General features: G+C 38.8%; 1 protein-coding gene across 1 annotated transcript in view; it reads left to right on the top strand.

The window, feature by feature from the left end:
• Positions 1-10,428: 10,428 nt before the first annotated feature.
• LOC128474806 (membrane-associated phosphatidylinositol transfer protein 3-like) overlaps positions 10,429-19,176 on the top strand; it is a 114,889-nt gene continuing 106,141 nt past the window's right edge. Inside the window, exon 1 of the mRNA XM_053457205.1 lies at positions 10,429-10,599. Coding sequence (XP_053313180.1) covers positions 10,578-10,599 — 22 coding nt within the window. The 5' untranslated portion in view covers positions 10,429-10,577. The remainder of the gene's footprint in view (positions 10,600-19,176) is intronic.

Raw genomic sequence — 19,176 nt, 5'->3', positions numbered from 1 at the left:
TCCTTTGGATACCATTTTTTTAAATTATATCATCTGATTTCCTATAAAAAAATATAAAATATGATGAAAAATTGAAAAAACAAGAGCGAATGAAAAAAACTGCTAAATAGCAATTTTGCTTTTTTTTCTCCAAGTAATAGGGTAATAAGCCAGACCAATGGAATTTACCCCATCAAACCATATATTTTTGAAAACTAGACATCCCAAGGTATTTTAAATGTTGGTATTTTAACCCATCCATGCACTTATTCTACTACCACACTTTGTCAAACTTTCTGGTAGTAATTTATTTTGTGTTTTTTTATCACACAAATTCCTATGAATTTAGCAACATCTCCCAAGTACAGTAATACCCCACGTGCATGGGTTCATCGGGTTGTTCGGGAGGTAAAACACCACATTTGGAAAGTGCCCATTTTTTGGACATATGGTCCTTCTGCTACCATGTCCTATTTGGGACAACTTTGAAGCCTCTCAGTTCAATTTACCCCATGAAATTATATATTTTTGAAAACTAAACACTCCAGGGTATTTTAAATGGAGGTATATTAACCCTTTCTGTGCACTAATTTTACCACCAGCCTTTGCCAAAATTTGTAGTAGTATTGTTTGTGTGTTTCTTTTTTCTCACACATTGTACTTCAGGTATGAATTTACCACTCTAAATTGTCAACCCCCCTCCCCCAATAAAGGTTCAGCAACATCTCTTGAGTACAGTGGTTGTTTCAGGGCTAAAAGGCCACATTTGGGAAGTGCGCCTTTTTATTTTGGTCAGTCTGTGCCTATGCCTTATTTGGGACATCTTTGAACCCCGTCACTCTAATTTACCCCATCAAACCATTCACCCCTTGGATATTTGAAATGCTAGTATTTTAACTCTTTCCATGTCAGGATTTTTAGGAAGATACAGCAATAATTTTAGCACTTACTGTATTCAACTTGCAGGGGGAGTCTGGAGAGACCCTCTTGGAAACTTGTTTATTTACTTGAGGCATTTTAGTGAGACCATTGAAGCTTAGGAGGCGATCGTTGATCGCCTCTTAAGCTTTTAAAACGGATGTGCGCCCCATACAGTGTATGATGGACGTTGATGTCCCGGGGAGGGGCCACACAGGACTGTTTAAACAAAGAAAGTGATGGTTCGGCTCCTCCCTAACATTGCTCTATATGCAGCACATATGTCATCAGGTGGCTGCTGACCTTAAAGTGCCAGTGCTTCCTTGATATCACCAGTCTGGCTCTATTTAGCAATTATTTTATTGTGCTATTATCATTCCCCCCAGAAATCTACATTAAATAACATGAAAACTATGAATTTCAAATGTTAACACTTATGGAAGACAATTAACAATTTCTATTTTATTAGGAATAAAAGAGAGACAAGAGCTTCATATTTTTAATCATCAGTGTCATTATGTAACAATTTTCCCTTTCAGAAAACAACCATGGCAATTTATATGTTACACTGTTCAATGTCATAAGAAGTAACACATTAATCCTTGTCTAGCACTAGTATTAAACATTTATTTTCTGAGAGTGGTGCCTACTAACTCTGTTTATTTCATGTTTGTCAGTGTTTACATTGGCGATTGCCTTGCCACTTGGCACCCTATCAATCAAAGGTGCTCCATACAACTATATCCATCAAACAGTCTGTGCCATTGATTGATCTACCTGTGCTGGTGACCTTAGAGGACTGGAGACTTGCATATGCTCTGTAAACCTGTCAGGGATGCACTGTTATGGCACCTGCTATTATGAAAAATAACAAGTATTGCCCCAAGTGCTAAAACAAAGATTTTATGTTGTTCTATTGTTCCTTCTTCATTTACCTGCAGACTGAGTATGTACAGTATATCCTATGGATACAAACACCTCCATACTGTAAGTGTACTAGTGGAAATACTGAGTTTCTCTTATGGGGGAATATTCAGTAACTTTATGGTGTGCAGCAGCTATTGAGAAGTATGGTGGCTGGAACTGCTATTGCAGTCTTGTTTTTTGTTATCTGCAAAAAAGTTGGGTTCTGTCCAAGTGGTTAGTCTGCTATGGTACGCATAGGAATCCAGCAGTAACTGAATTTAAAGTCAATGTTGCACCTACTCTGATGAATTTGCACTTTCCTACCCTAATGCAGAATAGAATTATCACCTAGGCACAGTTGTCTTGTGACACAAAACCAGGCACTGTTGTGTATTTTTTTTATGATTTAAAAATCATAAAACATCACCTTTTAAATATGTGCCTCTTGTAAATATGCTATGTATGTCCTCAGCAGGTTCTTTGTGCCTAAGGTAAACTGTGGATTTTATGAGGTATATCACCAGGCCTGGACTGAACATTTGGCATACCGGGCAAATGAGTGGTGGGACGCTGGCAAACAGCACCACATCGTCCAATCTGCAGCCCCACTATATCTGCCCGGCCACACGCTACATGAGCATAAATGTCTAGCGTGTAGCTACGCATTCCAGCCATCAGCCACACTTATATTATCAAGTGGGCCAGGGCCACCCCATCATCGCCAGTCCAGTGCTGTATGTCACTTTCTGTTTTCATACCCATAATTTACATATGATTACTGTTTTATACACAGATTTACACTATAGTCAGGTGGTCTGCCATTTACCAACACCAAGCTATAAATGTCTCAGTCCATTAGGTCAGCCCTCCACTCTACAGAAAATGGGCCTGCAAACTAAAATACACTTATGCCTATACATGCGTGCCTAAGACAAAGAGATGCAAACACACTCAATGTATGTCTTTTTTCATGAACCAAATCCTCCGGGTTGCGGGAGCGGGGTCTTGACACGCCCCGCTTCCCGCCCATTTTCCCTTTAAATGGGGGTGTTTCCCGCTGCTATCAGTGGGAACGCCGCCTACGTCAGCGGGAACACCCCCGACGTCAGGAGGCAGTCCTGGCCGCGTCCCGCAAGGGAAGGCTCCGGGTAGCCGGAGGCCAGAAGTTCCCAGGTATGAATATATTACAATGAATTTAAATAACAATTAAAATGTACAGCTCTTTACAATACACAGCAAACGTCAGGTACATAATATTCTGTGGAACAGTCAGCACTTATCCTTTATTACGGAAAGGATTTAGCAAAAGAGAAAGAAATTCTGCTCTAAGCTTGTCTGGTACTGAACTAGTTAATCGGAGTAACATTCCCTTTGATGCCCCACAGCTATCAACAGCACTGCTGAGGATACTGTAATAATGTAATATACCTGGAAATTATCTGCAGATGTCTATAACACAATGCAGTATAACTGATAAATTTAATTAAAGGTAAGGTCACACAGATTAATGTGGAGTTTCAGATAATATCCTTTTCTGAAGGCTTATAAATGCCTGTTCATCAACCTGGCCCTTTTGACAGGTTACATGGATTGCTATTTACACGGAATCTATTTTTAAGAGAATTCTGGTTAATATAACAGGTGTGAGATCATGATCTTCAGAACCTCCATCAACACTTTGGAAGGCTGTGTGTGTCTGTGACTCTCGGGTTATATGTGTTACAGGGAATCTAGCACAGGCTGGCCTTTAGATATGTGCGATCTTTAACCCCTTAATGACAAAGCTCGTACATGTACGGGCTCAAAATGCATTGTTTTCAATGGGTTTAGGGACCGCCCATTGTCCTTAAGGGGTTAAGAAAGTTAAAAGGGTAATAAAGTTTTATTGTTATAAAGTCCTGGTGGTGTTTGTTTAAAATGGGGCATGGCACCATTTAACAAGCAGGTAAGGGAAAGTGTCCTACATATTAGTTGTTTTTCCCACAATTTTCCCCATTAATAATAATAATAATAATACTGTTGACTTACAATGATGGATAATAGATCCCCAGGGAAAGACTAGCAAAAATGAAGGGGTAATTGCTCAAATTTGCATAACTGGGTCATAGTGTCTGATATTGTTTTGTCCTTTTTTGCAGTTCCATGTGCTACAACAGAAGGCCCTACTACTGTGAGGAGAGGGCTTTAATAAGAATGTCTACTATGATTCTTAGTGTATTCCGTTTAACAGTATTGTTATGATCCACGTGGTATATCCATCATAATTATAAAGTCACCTGTCTCAGGCTCACCTCCTCTCGTTGAAGTTGCCTTACTCAGTTGTGTAAACATCTATCTCCAGGCCACATACTTAGGTCTTAGTAAAGCCCCACCCAAGCAATACCTCTAACAGCATCTCCTAAACAAAAGTGTGTATTATAGGCCATTTTATTTGGTCCCTGAAGTCTAGTGGAGAAGATGGGTCTGTCTTTTAGCCACTACCTTTCCTTGAAGACATCAATGGTTCACATGTTTTGAGTGTTTTGAGAAGATCCAGCTTTCAATAAAGTTTTGGCTAGGGAGGGATGGAAAGGACTGCATATGTCCATGGGAGGAGTAGGGTTGTAGAAGATGAAGGTTAAGGACCCAGGTACAAGGAAGGTATAGAATGCAGAAATCACAAATGAATTCCCCTTGTAAAGCTAGGATTTGCAAAGACAATATGCCATCTTTAACAAATTTACTTTAAAACAGTGGCAAAAACGAGTAACTAAAATAAATGTAAAGGAAAAAGCAGCAAGTTGTCAAACTCATTTAGGTTCCTTGTAAATCTAGGTTCAAAATCCAGGTTTAAAATCAGGCTGTGAAAGCTCGGCACATTACAATAACACTGGAGTTCTGGGGAAACTTACTATTACTGCATGTGTTCCTAGGCACTGACAGCTGGTTATAAAACAAGCTTGTATAATTTCTTCACGAAAACATTAAAGCACTGTAACAAAGGTTAACTTCCATTCTATGAGTGCTGCACAGTTTTGCTTCTCTGTCAGCATACTGCTTGTCATAATTAAGAATGGGGTTTGTATCAGAAACCATGGTCATATGCATACATTTTTGATAATTAACAGAATCTGGTGGTCTCTGTTAGCTGCAACAGTGGAATGGTTCATTTTGTGCCTTAAACTTTTTCCACCATGTTTTTCTTGTAACAGGACCCACCGACCACCTTCCTCGTATGGAAAGCCAGCTTTGGTTCTCGGAGCAAAAGTGCTTGTAGGGAGAAAATGGTCAAAGCATGGCACACCAGTCAGGAAGCAAGCGACTGGTTATTGGGACTAGGCATGGTTGATTTATTAATAGATAACCTTGCTTTTGGAGGCTGGACTTCACATAATATTTCAACAAAATGTATTCTTAGATTTTATATGTTACAATGGCAGCCCAAATCCAAAGAGGTATCCATTGTAGTTTTGCCATTCCTTCAGGGCTTAACATGTTAAATAAACACACAGGCAAATGCACAATAATGTGCCAAACATCCATCATCACTCTGTCTAGAGGAAACCCACGTGTCCTTGCATGAAACAATCAATCATTTATATCACTGGTTCACTCCGAAGACCTTGTATCTTGCAAAGATTTGATGAGCTCTAATCACCCTACCATTTCCCAGATTTGAAATCCATAAAGAGACTTGCTATAACGCAATATGAGACAAGCTTTATACTAAGTTGTTTGCTTCCAGTATAATTATAGGAATGTGGATATACGTTGAAATACTTTTACAGAACTGGTAACATCAAAGTACATGTCTATACAGTCAAAGCTCTTTGCTTTGAACTCGATTTACCAACTTAGTTGTAATATTTATTTTCAGTATGTTATTCCTAGATCTCTACAATAAAATAAACAGTCCACACTATTTAGAAATGACCAGTGTCTATCACGCATAATCTAACGACTTTACACCCTCAACCCTCACAAAACAAGTTTGATTTCCTAGCTGTTAAGCTTCTAGCAATATCATAACAGATTTATTATCCGTTCCTTCTTATTAAATCACTGGCACAAGTAGGCTAGTTCTTTGTGACTCACAGCAGTGTCCGTCTGCTGTGCATTCATGGCTCCCTGGGGCGTAGAAGTTTCCTCAATCCGATGCAGAAGGATTCCCCTGTAGAAACACACTGGAGCTGCATCATTGATGAGGACAAAGAAGCATTATGCGTGACTGTTCAGGAGTTGTCAATCATCATCAAGCACTTAGCAACATCTGGTCCACCATCTCCAAAGAGTTGCTCCAGGACAAATGATATAAGAGGAAAAGATGGACATATATATATATATATATATATATATAGTATATATTGAGTAAAGACAGCTCAATCAAAATGGTTGAAATTGCTTGCATTCAGTTAAACAGACCCAAATTTTGGATAGATAAGCTCAGCCCACTAGCAGGGGAAGGGTTTCAACACTTAAACCAGGCGGCATCTCCGGCTAAATGGGCGAGTAATAAAGAATATATAATAATAATAATAATAATAATAATACTTTCCAAACAAATGCTCAGCACTCCAGATGCAGAAGGGAGAAGTTTATTGCAACGCATTTGGCTACACTTGAGTTGAAGTGTTGCCATCCATTTTGCAAAAAACACCTCCTTTTTACACTACCTGGAGTGTGAACCAGTAATATAAAAATACAAAACACACTTACAGAAAGAGAATTCACAGAACCGCCATAAAAGGAGCACAGAAAGCATCCAGTCGTCATATTACTGTCTTGTTACGTTGGACACTATATTATTTATTTATATAGTGCTCCACAATGCTGTACAATGGGTAAACAAGACAAAACAAGTAGTGCATAAGCATATCCTAACAATCTTGATTTACAGAAACATAAAGTAAGAATGGCCCTGCTCAAACAAGCTTATAATCTAGAAGTAGTTGGGGTGTATTATACAATACGAGGTAAAAGTGCCACTCTTTGCAATGGACCAGGCAGATAAGTATCTATGTGTACTATATGTGGAATTGCAAGTAAGACATACAAAGAAGCTTGGGTTAGTGGCACTAAATCTTTAAATCTGAAGAGCCCAAGGAGTAAATTGCCCCTGACTACTTTCCCATCCCTCCCTTGCTGTTTAGTAGTCCAGTAATGTGATATTTCTGTTGCATCCGCCTGCTTTTGTCTACTAATTCTTCTAATTTCAATAAGTGATAGTTAATGTTGCATTCTGCTATATTTGTGCTAACTGAGCGTGTCAGATAGGACCTTATAATGACATCTCTCCAACAAGACCAGATGGCTAAGCATTGGCAAACTTGGGCCACATTTGATAACAATGCAACAAGAATTTTAGTAATTTTGCAGCTTGATGGACTTATTTGCTGTCATAGTATGCCTTCTATTCATTCTGGTTTGATACACACTCAAAACTAGAGGTCGGGGAGCTGACAATAAGGAGAAGAAAAGCCAAATGCACAAGCTGAAGTAAACTCCCCTTACTAGATGTGCACAAGAATCCAAAAACTAAATGTAGAGAGGACTGTGAGATTGGCCAGACCAGACATGGTACTATGCCACTCAAAATAACTATCTATTAATTATTATTATTATTATTATTATTTTTAGGTATTTGTGTTCTAAATCCATTACTATAGCATCTGATGAATATACCAATATGTAGAATGAATGTTGTAGAATGAAAAGTTCATTGTGTCAACTCTTCAAGGATGTCAAGGAAATCCACCAGCATATTATAAAAAGGAAACCTATTTTATGTGTTTTCATTACATACATTTTATTACATTCCAAAATGAAGAGTAGCCCCACATGACTTGCCCATGCATACTATAATTGTCAAGTTTAGAATTAATAGTGAAATATAAGGGATATATATTTTCAATTATCAGCTACCATTTCCCATGCCGTTTGTCACTATGAAGATCTTCCATGTGTTGGACCTCTGCCTGACTACTGCTGCCTTGGCTGAAGGTCAACATTAAACTTTTAGGGATCTTGTTTCCTATGCTAATCACTCAGACACTTTGTGGCTAGCAACCAACCCTAGCTTGACCCTATTCTTCATATGTGATTGTTTGCATGGAAAGTCTGTGCTCTCTTTATCTCGTTCATGGAAAAACTTACATTTTTACATTCAGTTGTCCTTCCTTGCTTTATTTCAATGTATCTTGTATTCCAATGTAATTGTGGTCTTCTTTACGCCAGTACCTTTATTCTCATTGCTTTTCCTACCCTCGTCTGATGCTTATCCTCACGGCGTGTCAGTCTTGTCATGTAAGTTTTTGCTGCCTACCTTATTTTGCCCAGAGACTTAGCAAATGAGTTCTCTGCTGCTTACCTCTGGGGTGTCATTGTCTTTCTTGTTATCCGGTTTCAAGCCTTCAGCCTATATCAAAGTGTGCCTCCATACTGCATTGTGCGACATGTGTGTTGAAATATGTATGTCACTTGATGTACATGTGTGGCTCAGTGACTAGTTTGACTTTGGCAGCAGTGCCCTCCTCACCTTTTGTTTCTGTAAGTCAAATTGTTATGTTATATACTACTTGTTATGTCCTGTCTATCCATTGTACAGCGCTATGGAATATGATGGTGCTATACAAAACAATAAATAATATTATTAATAATAATATACTTGTTCACCTGTCAGTCTTACACCTTATCTCAATTTTGGGTATTCCAGCTGCCTTAGGGCCTACAACAGTGCTCTCCCTTGGGTCCTATGAACAATTGTCACAATCCTGAGGTAAAAACCTGTACAGCTGCCAGCACAGGCCTCTCCTCATATTTCCTCCCAGAGTCCCGTGCATCACTTTCTGTTGGAGAGACGTCGGAGATGTAATATCCTAAATTGTTCTTGTACTTAATGCCATCTTGTCCCATGAGGTTTTCCATGGGTAAACTGAAAACATTTCACAGGAATGGATGAAATTTTTTTAAAAAATGTGACCAGACCTCTGGCACTCAAAGGGTTAATATGCATATAATGGCTGGAGTGTCCCTTTGTTGCCAATACTTGTGGGGCCTCAACAAAGCAAATGCATTACTGCAAAATGAGTGAAAATACAACACAATGCATTATATTCCTTGCGAAATACATCAATATCAGCAGTTTAATCCTTTGAGTGTTTTTGGAGTGTGAACATATTTTTATTTTCACCAGGTGAAACAATAAAACAATCCGTAGCAGTATGACCAAGCAGTCTGGGTATAGACAGTAGAGCGATATGCCTGTTTTAAAGATATCGTCTCCTATGCAGGGCTATTCATCCTTCTTCTTTCAATGTGTCCAAATTTGTCAACGTAGCCCAATTCCGGTGAGTCCTACCTAATTTTTCATGGCTATATTGCTAACCAAGGAACTGAATCAGTGGCACTGCTTTGCATTTTAACCCACTGAGTTTTGGGGCCCAGTGCAGATGTATGTGCCTGGGCCCTCCATCAGTGTTGCAACCCCTCCCTATCTTCTGTTAGACCACTTCCCTTTCCCAGTCCCCTATTTCCATTTTCTTGTCCCTTCATTGCCCCTGCCTCTCCTCTCAGTGTCCATACCCCTCTGCTGTCCTCTCCACCGAAGCCCCTACCCCTCTGTCTTCCTCCTCTACCAGTGTCTATACACCTCTTAGCCCCCCTAGCGTCCATTTCTGTCTGCCCCCTTTCTTTCCATGGTCCATACGTATTTGCACCTAGTGTCTACCCCCTGCGCCTAATCCACCCTGTGCCCATCCCTCCTATGGCAATAGCCCCCTATCCTCATTACCCCTCTCCATATTGAGTCCATGCTGGGCCTTTCACCCTAGATGAGAATGCTGCTGAATCACCAGATTTACATTTATACACCTATGAAATATAAATGATGCAGACCAACCATTGAGCATTAACCAGGAACATATAAAATGTATACAATTATTTTAATTATGCCATTTTACCTAATACCAGCAAACCAACTGGCAGCATGGAAAATGTATAGATATGTTTGTGACCGAACTGGCAACCCTATTATAGTGTAACCATTTTCTTTAAAATGTTACACTTGGAAAAAAAACCCAGTAAACACCGGAAAAAAAGAAAAACAAACTATACTACTCAATAGTACAAAGTAAGTTTGAAAATAGAGGATCAGAGGCTAATCTAATGTTAGAAGGTTTTACTTTACTGAGAGAGTGGTAGATAAGTGGAACAGCGTCTCGACAGAGGTGGTAGATGTTCATACAGTTAGGACATTTAAACATGCATGCGGTAGTATAATGCTATCCCCAATCTAACATGAGCTCAAGGGCTGATTAAGGTTTGAGTTTACGAAAGCAGGATAATGGGCAGACTAGAGGGGCACATGGTTCTTATCTGCAGTCAAATTGTGTTTCTATGTGTTCCCAAGGACAGATTTTATCCCCCTTCCTGTTGAAGTCCTTTTAGTTTAATTTGTAAACTAGGTTGTCCTTATCATACAGCACAAAAAAAAACATACACAATAGGTTCACTCACACAGACCATGTCAAGTTTACTGTCATAAAGCTTGTAAGGGATTTCATAATTCCAGCTACTTAGAGCCACTAGAGGCAGCCAAGCTAAATAAATGTCCAAGTATACAAGAGAGAGAGAGAGAGAGAGAAAGGGGTAGGATTAGAATAAAGCACACAGCAGCTTCCACTGCTATGAAATCTCATCCAGAGATCAGGGGCAGGGAAGGAATACTCAGTGCTTGTTTGTGAGCCAGCAGACAACTGCAAGGTTGGATTAACAGAGACTTGGGAGAGAGTGTAAAGATGGCAAGAGCACCACAGACAGGTAAGCACTAAGTATGCAGCAGGCACTGCACTCACAAGGTCTGCTGATTGTTTTTTCTTCTGTGACAGGGATAGGGCTGCAGTTTGGGAGAATCAAATGTGACAAGGGGTTGTTAACTGGGATGCCAGTAACAGGAACTGCAGTTTAACCTCCTGCATGGAATGTTCTTCTTAGTTCTGTTTACTCCAGTATAGTGTTACAATGTATCCTGTAACCTCCCTCTTCCACTGACACCATCAGAGCATATAGGACAGAGCTATTGTCTGAAGGCAAAGTCACTGGCTGATAGAATCCAACTAATGTATTGGAATGCAAACAGGAGCCTGTGGCAGGAGATGGACACATCCATCTAGATGATCAGATGCCTTCTAGTTTCCTGCACTTTGCTTCTTTTTTTCTGAAGAACAGACTGAAGGGGTCAACATGTTGCAAAGACAATGCCCAGTACTCATTGTGTCAAACAGATGAAGGAGAACAGATTTGGGATTATAGAGGGTTTCGATCAGATAATCTCTTAAAGAGTTGTGACACTGCCCCACCTAGATTTTCACTAGCACACCTTTGTGTTTTGGTGATGTCCCTAATGATGGGTCACCTCCAGATAATAGAGGGATTTTGGAGACAGTTTAATGCTTTGGATGGACTTTATATATGGTCTAAGTGACTGCTTATTTTATTGTTACACATGTTGCAGTAATATAACCTCTTGATACTATTGTTTCATGTTTGTGGTATGTGTTGGATGTGAATTGCTGTAAGGATTCATTGCGTAACTGCATCCTTTCAATGAAAATGTGAAATCCTGGATGAAATGCTGTAACCTTTGGTGTGCCAATTGGAGTGGTTTGTGCTAAGTGCTCACACCTCATTAGGTCAAAGGGTTAATCTTGGATCATCTCTGTGATCACAGGCATACATTAAATTCATTTCCATAACCAGTATTTATAGGGGCATTAAATGGGACAAGCCACTTAAGGTTCCACTGGTCCAATTTGTAAGATTATTTAAACTGGTCATTAAGTCCAGGAAGACAATGGTGCAGGGACAGTCTGGTGTGAGCACTCTTTTGCACCCAGGCTGGCTGACTGAGCAATATTTGATCTATAGTCCACAGCAGCTAGGGTGGCACATGTTGCCTATGTCTGGTGGAAAATATATCTTGCCATTGGAAATAAAATATTGAAGGTGGCAGAGCTTCTTGGCAGAGCTTCTTGGCAGAGCTGACAATCATTGGTCTGCTTCTGCTGTTGGAGCTGCTGGTGTAAGATGCATAAGAATTCCTTATATTGTCAACCAAACTTGGACCACAAGGTGGCATTCCCCAGAGGGGGCTTTTACATCAACTTGAGACATATTGACTACTATCCAGAAAAGGCATCTCTTTTTATACAATGGTGAAGTTTATATGTTCTTCAAGTGCAAACGCAGAAGCTTGGTGTAGTCAAAACCACATTTATCAACACCTATATACTTCCATGTGTATACATGGTAGTATAAAAAAAAAATCTCTGTAGCTATGTGCTAAGACTATTTTACTTCCGTGACCCTGATTCTATAAACTGCCAGATACCCTCAGGATAATTTATTGTTTCTCTTACATTTTGGATTTTGTGTTTATTTTTGGATGTCAGAGATCCTTCCCTTTCACCCGAATATTTAGTCTTGGAATATATACATGGTGGCTTAAAAAAAAATAGAACACTTCTTTATGAGATCAATTCATGGATTTGCTGGGTGTTTTAATTCAATCCATCTAGAGATGCTACCTTTGTTACCTCTGGGACCTGTGGTATATAATATTACTATATAAAAAGCTGCTCAAACATTCAGTTCTTATCATATTTTGCAGTCAATTTCTGTTGTGAACATCTCTCTTGGACTAAGAAAATATGTTTTATTCTTACACCAGAGCTATTTGTTTGAAAATCACAGGAATACTTACCGTGATGGCATTATTACTTGTATATATTGTGAAACCAGTATGCATGCAGACGCAGCTGTGGGGTTGATTCACTAAACAGTTGTAGAAGAGTTGCAGAATTCTATCTAGCACATTATGCAGAACCAACTCATCTCCTCTTGTAGGATAAACTGTATGGGATCAGACCTTAAAAATACGTATTTAATGCAGAGAGAAGAGATGTTTCACCTTGCTGTATAGACTACATATTATCAAAGGCCAAATCGCATAAAACACCCTTGGGTTGGGTAATCAATTTGCAGTGAACTACAGGCAACAACTGCGTACGTAGCTCTCAATTCCATTACTCGAAAAATTTTCTTTTATTCACGAATGTGATATTACACGCTACATGATGATTTTATTACCATTATTGCTACCACTTTTGAAATCTTCCAGAACACTTTATCGCTACACAATTATGTGAGAGTAAATAGGAATAAAGAAAAGTAAGCCTTGCAAACCCCATGGAAAGCTGCTGTCGTTTTAAATAAAAATGCATTTCCACATATAAATCCTACAAGGTAATAAGAGATAAATACACATTGGAAGGAGCGCCATCTTTTAATACTCCAAAAATAAGCTCTCTGTTAAAAAGGGTATAGCTGCTCTTTTAGAAAAACACAATTCTAGACATTTTCAAGCTATAAGTTTTTCTAAAACATCAATAATTGCCTTCTTCATTTTTATACTGAATGTCCAGATTTTCCAGCAACAGATAAGCAAGCATTATCTGTGTGAACTTAGCAATATCTAGTGTGAAACCAAGTGGCCCTATTTAAGAGGGGCTGTCATCAGGGCCCTAACTGCCGCTGTACCTCTTTCCGCCACTGACATCCCTCTTTTTTTAGACCTTCAGAATGTTTGCTTGGTGTGAGTGTATAACAGTGTGCTACAACCCTGAAATACTACTCTGTTAGTTGCTTATTAGCTGCCTCTTGATGCTGCTGCTTCAGTAAACTCCACTTCTGGATCAAACATGGCTGCTGACTAGCACTTGAGCCTAGCGCAACCTCAAGAGTAACTGTCGTGATACATATGCTCTTTCCCTCATCATTTTGGATTCACCACAGCACCCAAACATGAATAACAATGAGGAATTCTAGCTGACGCTGATCTGACTCATTCTCTACCCCGTCGAGAGTTGAGGGTTGATGAGTTGAGTTAAGATGGATACTGGACACTAGCCTAGACTGGTCCACCCACCTCGATGCAGATTTCAGCACTGAAGTGTGGATAACCCTATCTATGCAGATGTATATGGAAGCTGGAAGAAACAATATATTTTTTAATTACATCATTTTTTAAAAAAATCTGATCTTTTCAATGTAAAATGTGTTTAATAAAAATCAGGAAAAGCAAGACGGTTGGCAGTTATGTTCCATTCAGCAGTGAGTACTGAATACAACCCTGGATACATTGAACAAGCTGTCTTCAAGGTATTTTGTTAACATCTACTCCAATAAAATGTAATAACAAATTTAGTTAGTTATTTCTTTTCATCTTCTCAAATATACAGCATCCACTTGGAAATGCAGAAAGAGAAAATACGCATTCCATTAAAAAATATATATTTGCTAATTAACTAGATGCATTTGAAATTAGGGGTTGCGTAAATTCTAATTCATGTACCTGCGTTACCTCCTGAGTTACAAAGTAGGACTTAAAAATCCCATTGATAAAAATGTGTAAACAAAGCAAAGCATGTTAAAATTATACACACACTGAAGGCTCTGGGACAATAGCCCAATCAATCAGCACCAGAGCATTGCTGGGACAGAAGAAAATTACACTCGATTATAAACAGCAGGGAAAGAACAGAAAATTATTCCACAACAGCTTCTGTCCAACTAAATGCCTCCCAACAAAGTATTTCTATATAACAGGAATTGGCAAACTGCAGCACTTGGGTTTCTGTTGACCACAACTTCCATAATGCTAGTGTGTTCTGCCAAATGTGTGAATAATACAGAATCAAATCCTAATAATATCTTACATGACAGTACTTAGAAGACATGGCCATCTGTGCCAATGGGCATAACTTGGAACTCTCCGTGTTTGACCCCAGAGTTTAGGGGTGAAGCCGTGCTTCTTGGATCGGTTTCTTCTTATTCATTTCTTCTCATTACACAAAACAAAAATAATAGGTGTTTACGGTAAAGTCAATTACTCAGCATTTTAGAACTGCCATAAGCTTTTCTTTCTAATTGAGCGATTCTGTATAAAAAATGGTAGCTATCAGAGGGTTAAAGAGGCAGACAAAACTATTAATTCCTTGTTTCTATGTATTACAGTATTTTAAACCCGGGCCGTGTGTTCAGGTAACCTTTTTATGTGAAATAAAGCTGTGAATTTGTCTGATTTCACAACATGAACAACACGCTCCAGCTTGCCAGTTTCAGGAGAAGGCCTTAGCGAGGTGGGCAGGCATTTCTCACATAGTTTGCAAATCTTTATTTTGATTTTATGTCCTTGTGCCTCGGGTTAAAAGTTTAGTTTTAAATGCCAAACCATGAGGAAGGTTACAATTGTAATTAGGGAAGGGTTTCTACTGCTACAATCTTGGTGAACTGCTTATAATTGCAGAGCTGTTCCACCTACTCTGCTGAATTTAACACTTTTATAAACATATGTAGCATTAGAAGCCTTTTTCCTAGGTACTGTTTTGTGATCAGACAAACCCAGAGCCCACCTGGCCTGATGCAAGTAGGAGGTCCTGCTAATGTTGGTGGTTGGTCCCCATGATGTCAGTGAGCGGCGGTCCTCCTGATGTTGCAGGCGGTCCCGTTAACATTTTGGGAGACACGCTATAGTTGAAAAGGAAGTGGGTGGGAAGTTCCCAGTAGTGACCCAATGAAGCAGCACCTTGCTGTTTCTGCCACGAACTGCCACTGAAATCAAATTTACTAAATAGTTATATCATTTTAAATAAATATCTCTGAAATAATTTTATCATATCAAAAACACCTCACCCCACAAGCCATAGGTGGTTTTAGTTGATGTATTTAGTGCTCATTGGTTCTGCTGCAGTTGCTTTGCTGACTTAAAAGCAGAGCAGTCAGTTTGCTAGGACAGTCACAAAAAAACTGTGCATGTGAAATGTGGAGAACACTGCATTGCAGCCACATACATAACACAGATGGAGAGTGATGTGTCATCACACTACCACCTATACACTGGTATGTAAGGAAGCTCCTATGGAAAATGCAGGTGTATACCTCCCAATAATTGAAAAAGCCAAAGAGGGACACTTTTGCTTTAGGGGCAGCATTAGAGGTCCTGCTCAGTGCTGACATCACATCTGCTTCTGGAAGAAGAAAGGGTGCAGCGCCATTGGCGACAGATTCCTCTCACCTTGTGGTACCCCCATTTGGGGTTAGACATGTATTTTGCAGGACTTTGTATGTAACTCTGTGATCTATCGATCATAATATATTTCATTTACACCAAATTATAACACATCTTCGTCTGTTTCCATACTCATTTTTGTGCTGTAGAACACTGTGATACATTCATACGTAGCAAACATTCTGATTTATGAATGAAGGACTTCAGGGGAGGAACAGAGGAATTTAGGGAGCAATGCCGGACCTGGGGGGGGGTATATTAAATAGGAAGTATTTAAAATATTTTTCTCCTTGAGCATAAAATACAGTACTGGATATAGTAATGTAGGTTAGCACTGACAAAAACCTGCTTTTATCTCATTCTATTCCGGTAAAATTCCTTTATCTGCAGACCTGAATGCTGCCAATGTTAATGAGTTCTGTTCTGCCATAGAGTTCCATTGTGGGTTATTAAAACTGATCCATTCCATTGTTTACAACAAGTAGTACGATACAGAGCTAGGGTGTTTGGTAAATTAAGCTATGATAACAGAACTAGATCACATAAAATATATAAAACATTATATAATGCTACAACTAGAATTTTTTTTTAAATAGGCAACAGCACAATATTTTAGAACAAATACTGTAGTTCTCCCCATTGAAGCATACATCCCTCAGCATAGTTGAGATGAGAGCAAATGATTTTGGGTAGAAATCTACTAATTTGAATAACCCAGTAATCCTAGTAAGTGTAGGTAGAGGGCTATAAAAAGTAAAAACAGATGATGAGAACAAATGAAATGGCATTAAAATTATTTCTTCAAGCAACTCTTTAAGCAGTATAGAGTAGTTTGAATTTGTGTTTGCTGTGCATACTTCTGATTACTATAATTAGTATAAAATTGTACGTTATGCACTTTGATATCCTTACTAGCCATGTCTTTTAACTTCTTGTGCTGCTGGGGTAAGTTACCCCTGTATAAAAGGAACGGGCTGCACATGTCATTTATTACCCAATACATCACCCCATCATGTCAAAGAGTTTGTAAACGCAATTGAATTTAAATTAGCTGTTCTTCCAATGAATATAACCTGATTGCGTAACCTCAATGATGTTCAGATTCTGCTGGGAACGTTTGATGCCCTCTATCTATGAATGCAAACCCCATTCATCTGAACTGTTGCTCCATAGGACCCAAATCCATCTGATCCAGATGATTAACTTAAAGCTCGGTAGGTAGTCAGGGGGGTACAAATAATTAGATGACAATTTGTTTCAACTAGCAATCACAAAAGCTACTTCTTGTATCACACATAGGTACAGTTTTGTTTGTAGCTTAGAATACTACAATTAAATGCCTTGAACATAAGTCCTCAGGACTGTAATGTGTGAAAAATGTTTTAATATGTGCTTTGGGATATAACATAGACTTTTACTGTCCATTTGGATTAGTCTACTGTATCCTTTAGAATAGCATCCAAAGGGCATCATAACAGCAAACTACAAAAAGGAACTCTCACATAAACAATTGTTCTGTGTATGTACAGGCTTGGGAGATGCATTAATTAATTTCATCTATTTATAATGTGCCAATTTATTCTGCTTTGTAATACAGATATGCAGAAAGGTCTGTGATACAATAGGAACTTGAGAAAGCTTCCAGTCCTTAAACCAATGGCAGTCAAATGTTGAGTTTATTCCAAGACAGAACATGGATTTCATACATGGCATACACAGAGCATTAACAACATAACTGAGTATACATAGGAATGGCGTTTACAGTCAATAATAAGAACTGTACACCTAAGAACTTCAAAACATTCATACATCATCTATAAGAACGTTACTGTGATACAGCATACTCAACATACCTGGTAACTTTCTGGCTCTGTGTAAATGAATGAATAAAGCTTGGGAGGCAGAATGGGGGAGTGAAAGGCTATTGAGAGATGTACATGGCCTCTACAAAACTTTGCATGGCGCCCACTAGGTTGTGTTAGATCATTGGTAAATAATTGAGAAAGGCTGTTCATATGCAGTATTAATTCCGCAAAATAACTATTACTTTTAACTACTCTTTCTGAAAATTTTAGGGTCTGCATTTAAATTACAAACATGAAAGACTGGTAGATGTTATTTGGCAAGGTGACTGTACTCGCTTCTGACAGAGAAGGAGGGAATCAAACACATTTATTTTGCTGTTAGTGTTTCCCACATTAAAAACATTATGTTTTCTATTAGTTTCCCTGCAGATTTGTCATTTACACATTCCTCTGTTTATGGAAAAAGTTAAACCGCATAAAATTAAACAATTACAGTTTCACACTTTTTATTCATATCTGCCGAGTCAGTGGATCCCACAGAGTGACAATTGGTTTGTTCTAAATAATGGAAAGAAGGCAGATATTATTTAGTGAGAGACTGAGAGCTTAATGGAATCTAGAATTACGCTGGAGAGTGATGTTCAGTACAAATGAATCACTCATAGATTCATCTTCTGGGATTCACAAGGTGATTCTATACTTGAGAGGAAATTGAAGACCGAGAGGATGCTGACTCATATTTATGAATGAAGCAATACTAATGGACATGCAAAAGCTTCAGCTGCTTGGACAGTTCCTTTTCCGATCAGATAGCTATTCAATTTACAGTTGTAGTAACCAGACAAAATGTAGAATAGTGCTCTAGTCCTTGAGGGCCACAAACAGGCCAGGATTTCTGTTGCACTTGTCTGAAAACAAGTGGTTTCATTAATTTTTAATTCGGATCCCCGTCCACAATCTGGCATATCCAAAAATGGTGGTCTGTTTACAGTCCTTGAGGGCTGGAGTGCAATTCTGATGTCGAGAAATACAAATGTGGTAAGATATTTTGGGCCCTACTCACTGCTCCTAAATAAGTTTTCCTATCCATCATTTTTCCAATCAAACACTTCTTTAGCTGATCTCTTAGTCCCTAGTTCAATGTCCTAGCTCTTCCGGTAGGGTATGAAATGCTGCTTCACTGGTATTGGGAACAAGGAATCCATGTTTTGGCATCTCCCTTTAACAACACATATTGATGTTGAGCACAATGGAGTAAACAAAGTTGCGCACAGTACATCAACATCCATGAGAAAATGTATGTCACTATAGAGCTATATGGGATCGTCTGAAATGTAGTTCATTCATGGCATCTCCTAGCTGACCTACGGAGGACCACAGGCGCTAAATGACCAGCATGAATGCTAGCAATATTGTTAAAATTATCAAGGTTTTTATAATCTAAGCCTGACATAGAACACAGTA

Source organism: Spea bombifrons, chromosome 2 (assembly GCF_027358695.1).
Source record: "Spea bombifrons isolate aSpeBom1 chromosome 2, aSpeBom1.2.pri, whole genome shotgun sequence".
In the NCBI taxonomy this organism is placed as follows: domain Eukaryota; kingdom Metazoa; phylum Chordata; class Amphibia; order Anura; family Pelobatidae; genus Spea; species Spea bombifrons.
Note: the sequence above shows the minus strand (reverse complement) of the source record. Positions and strands in the feature narration are given on the sequence as shown.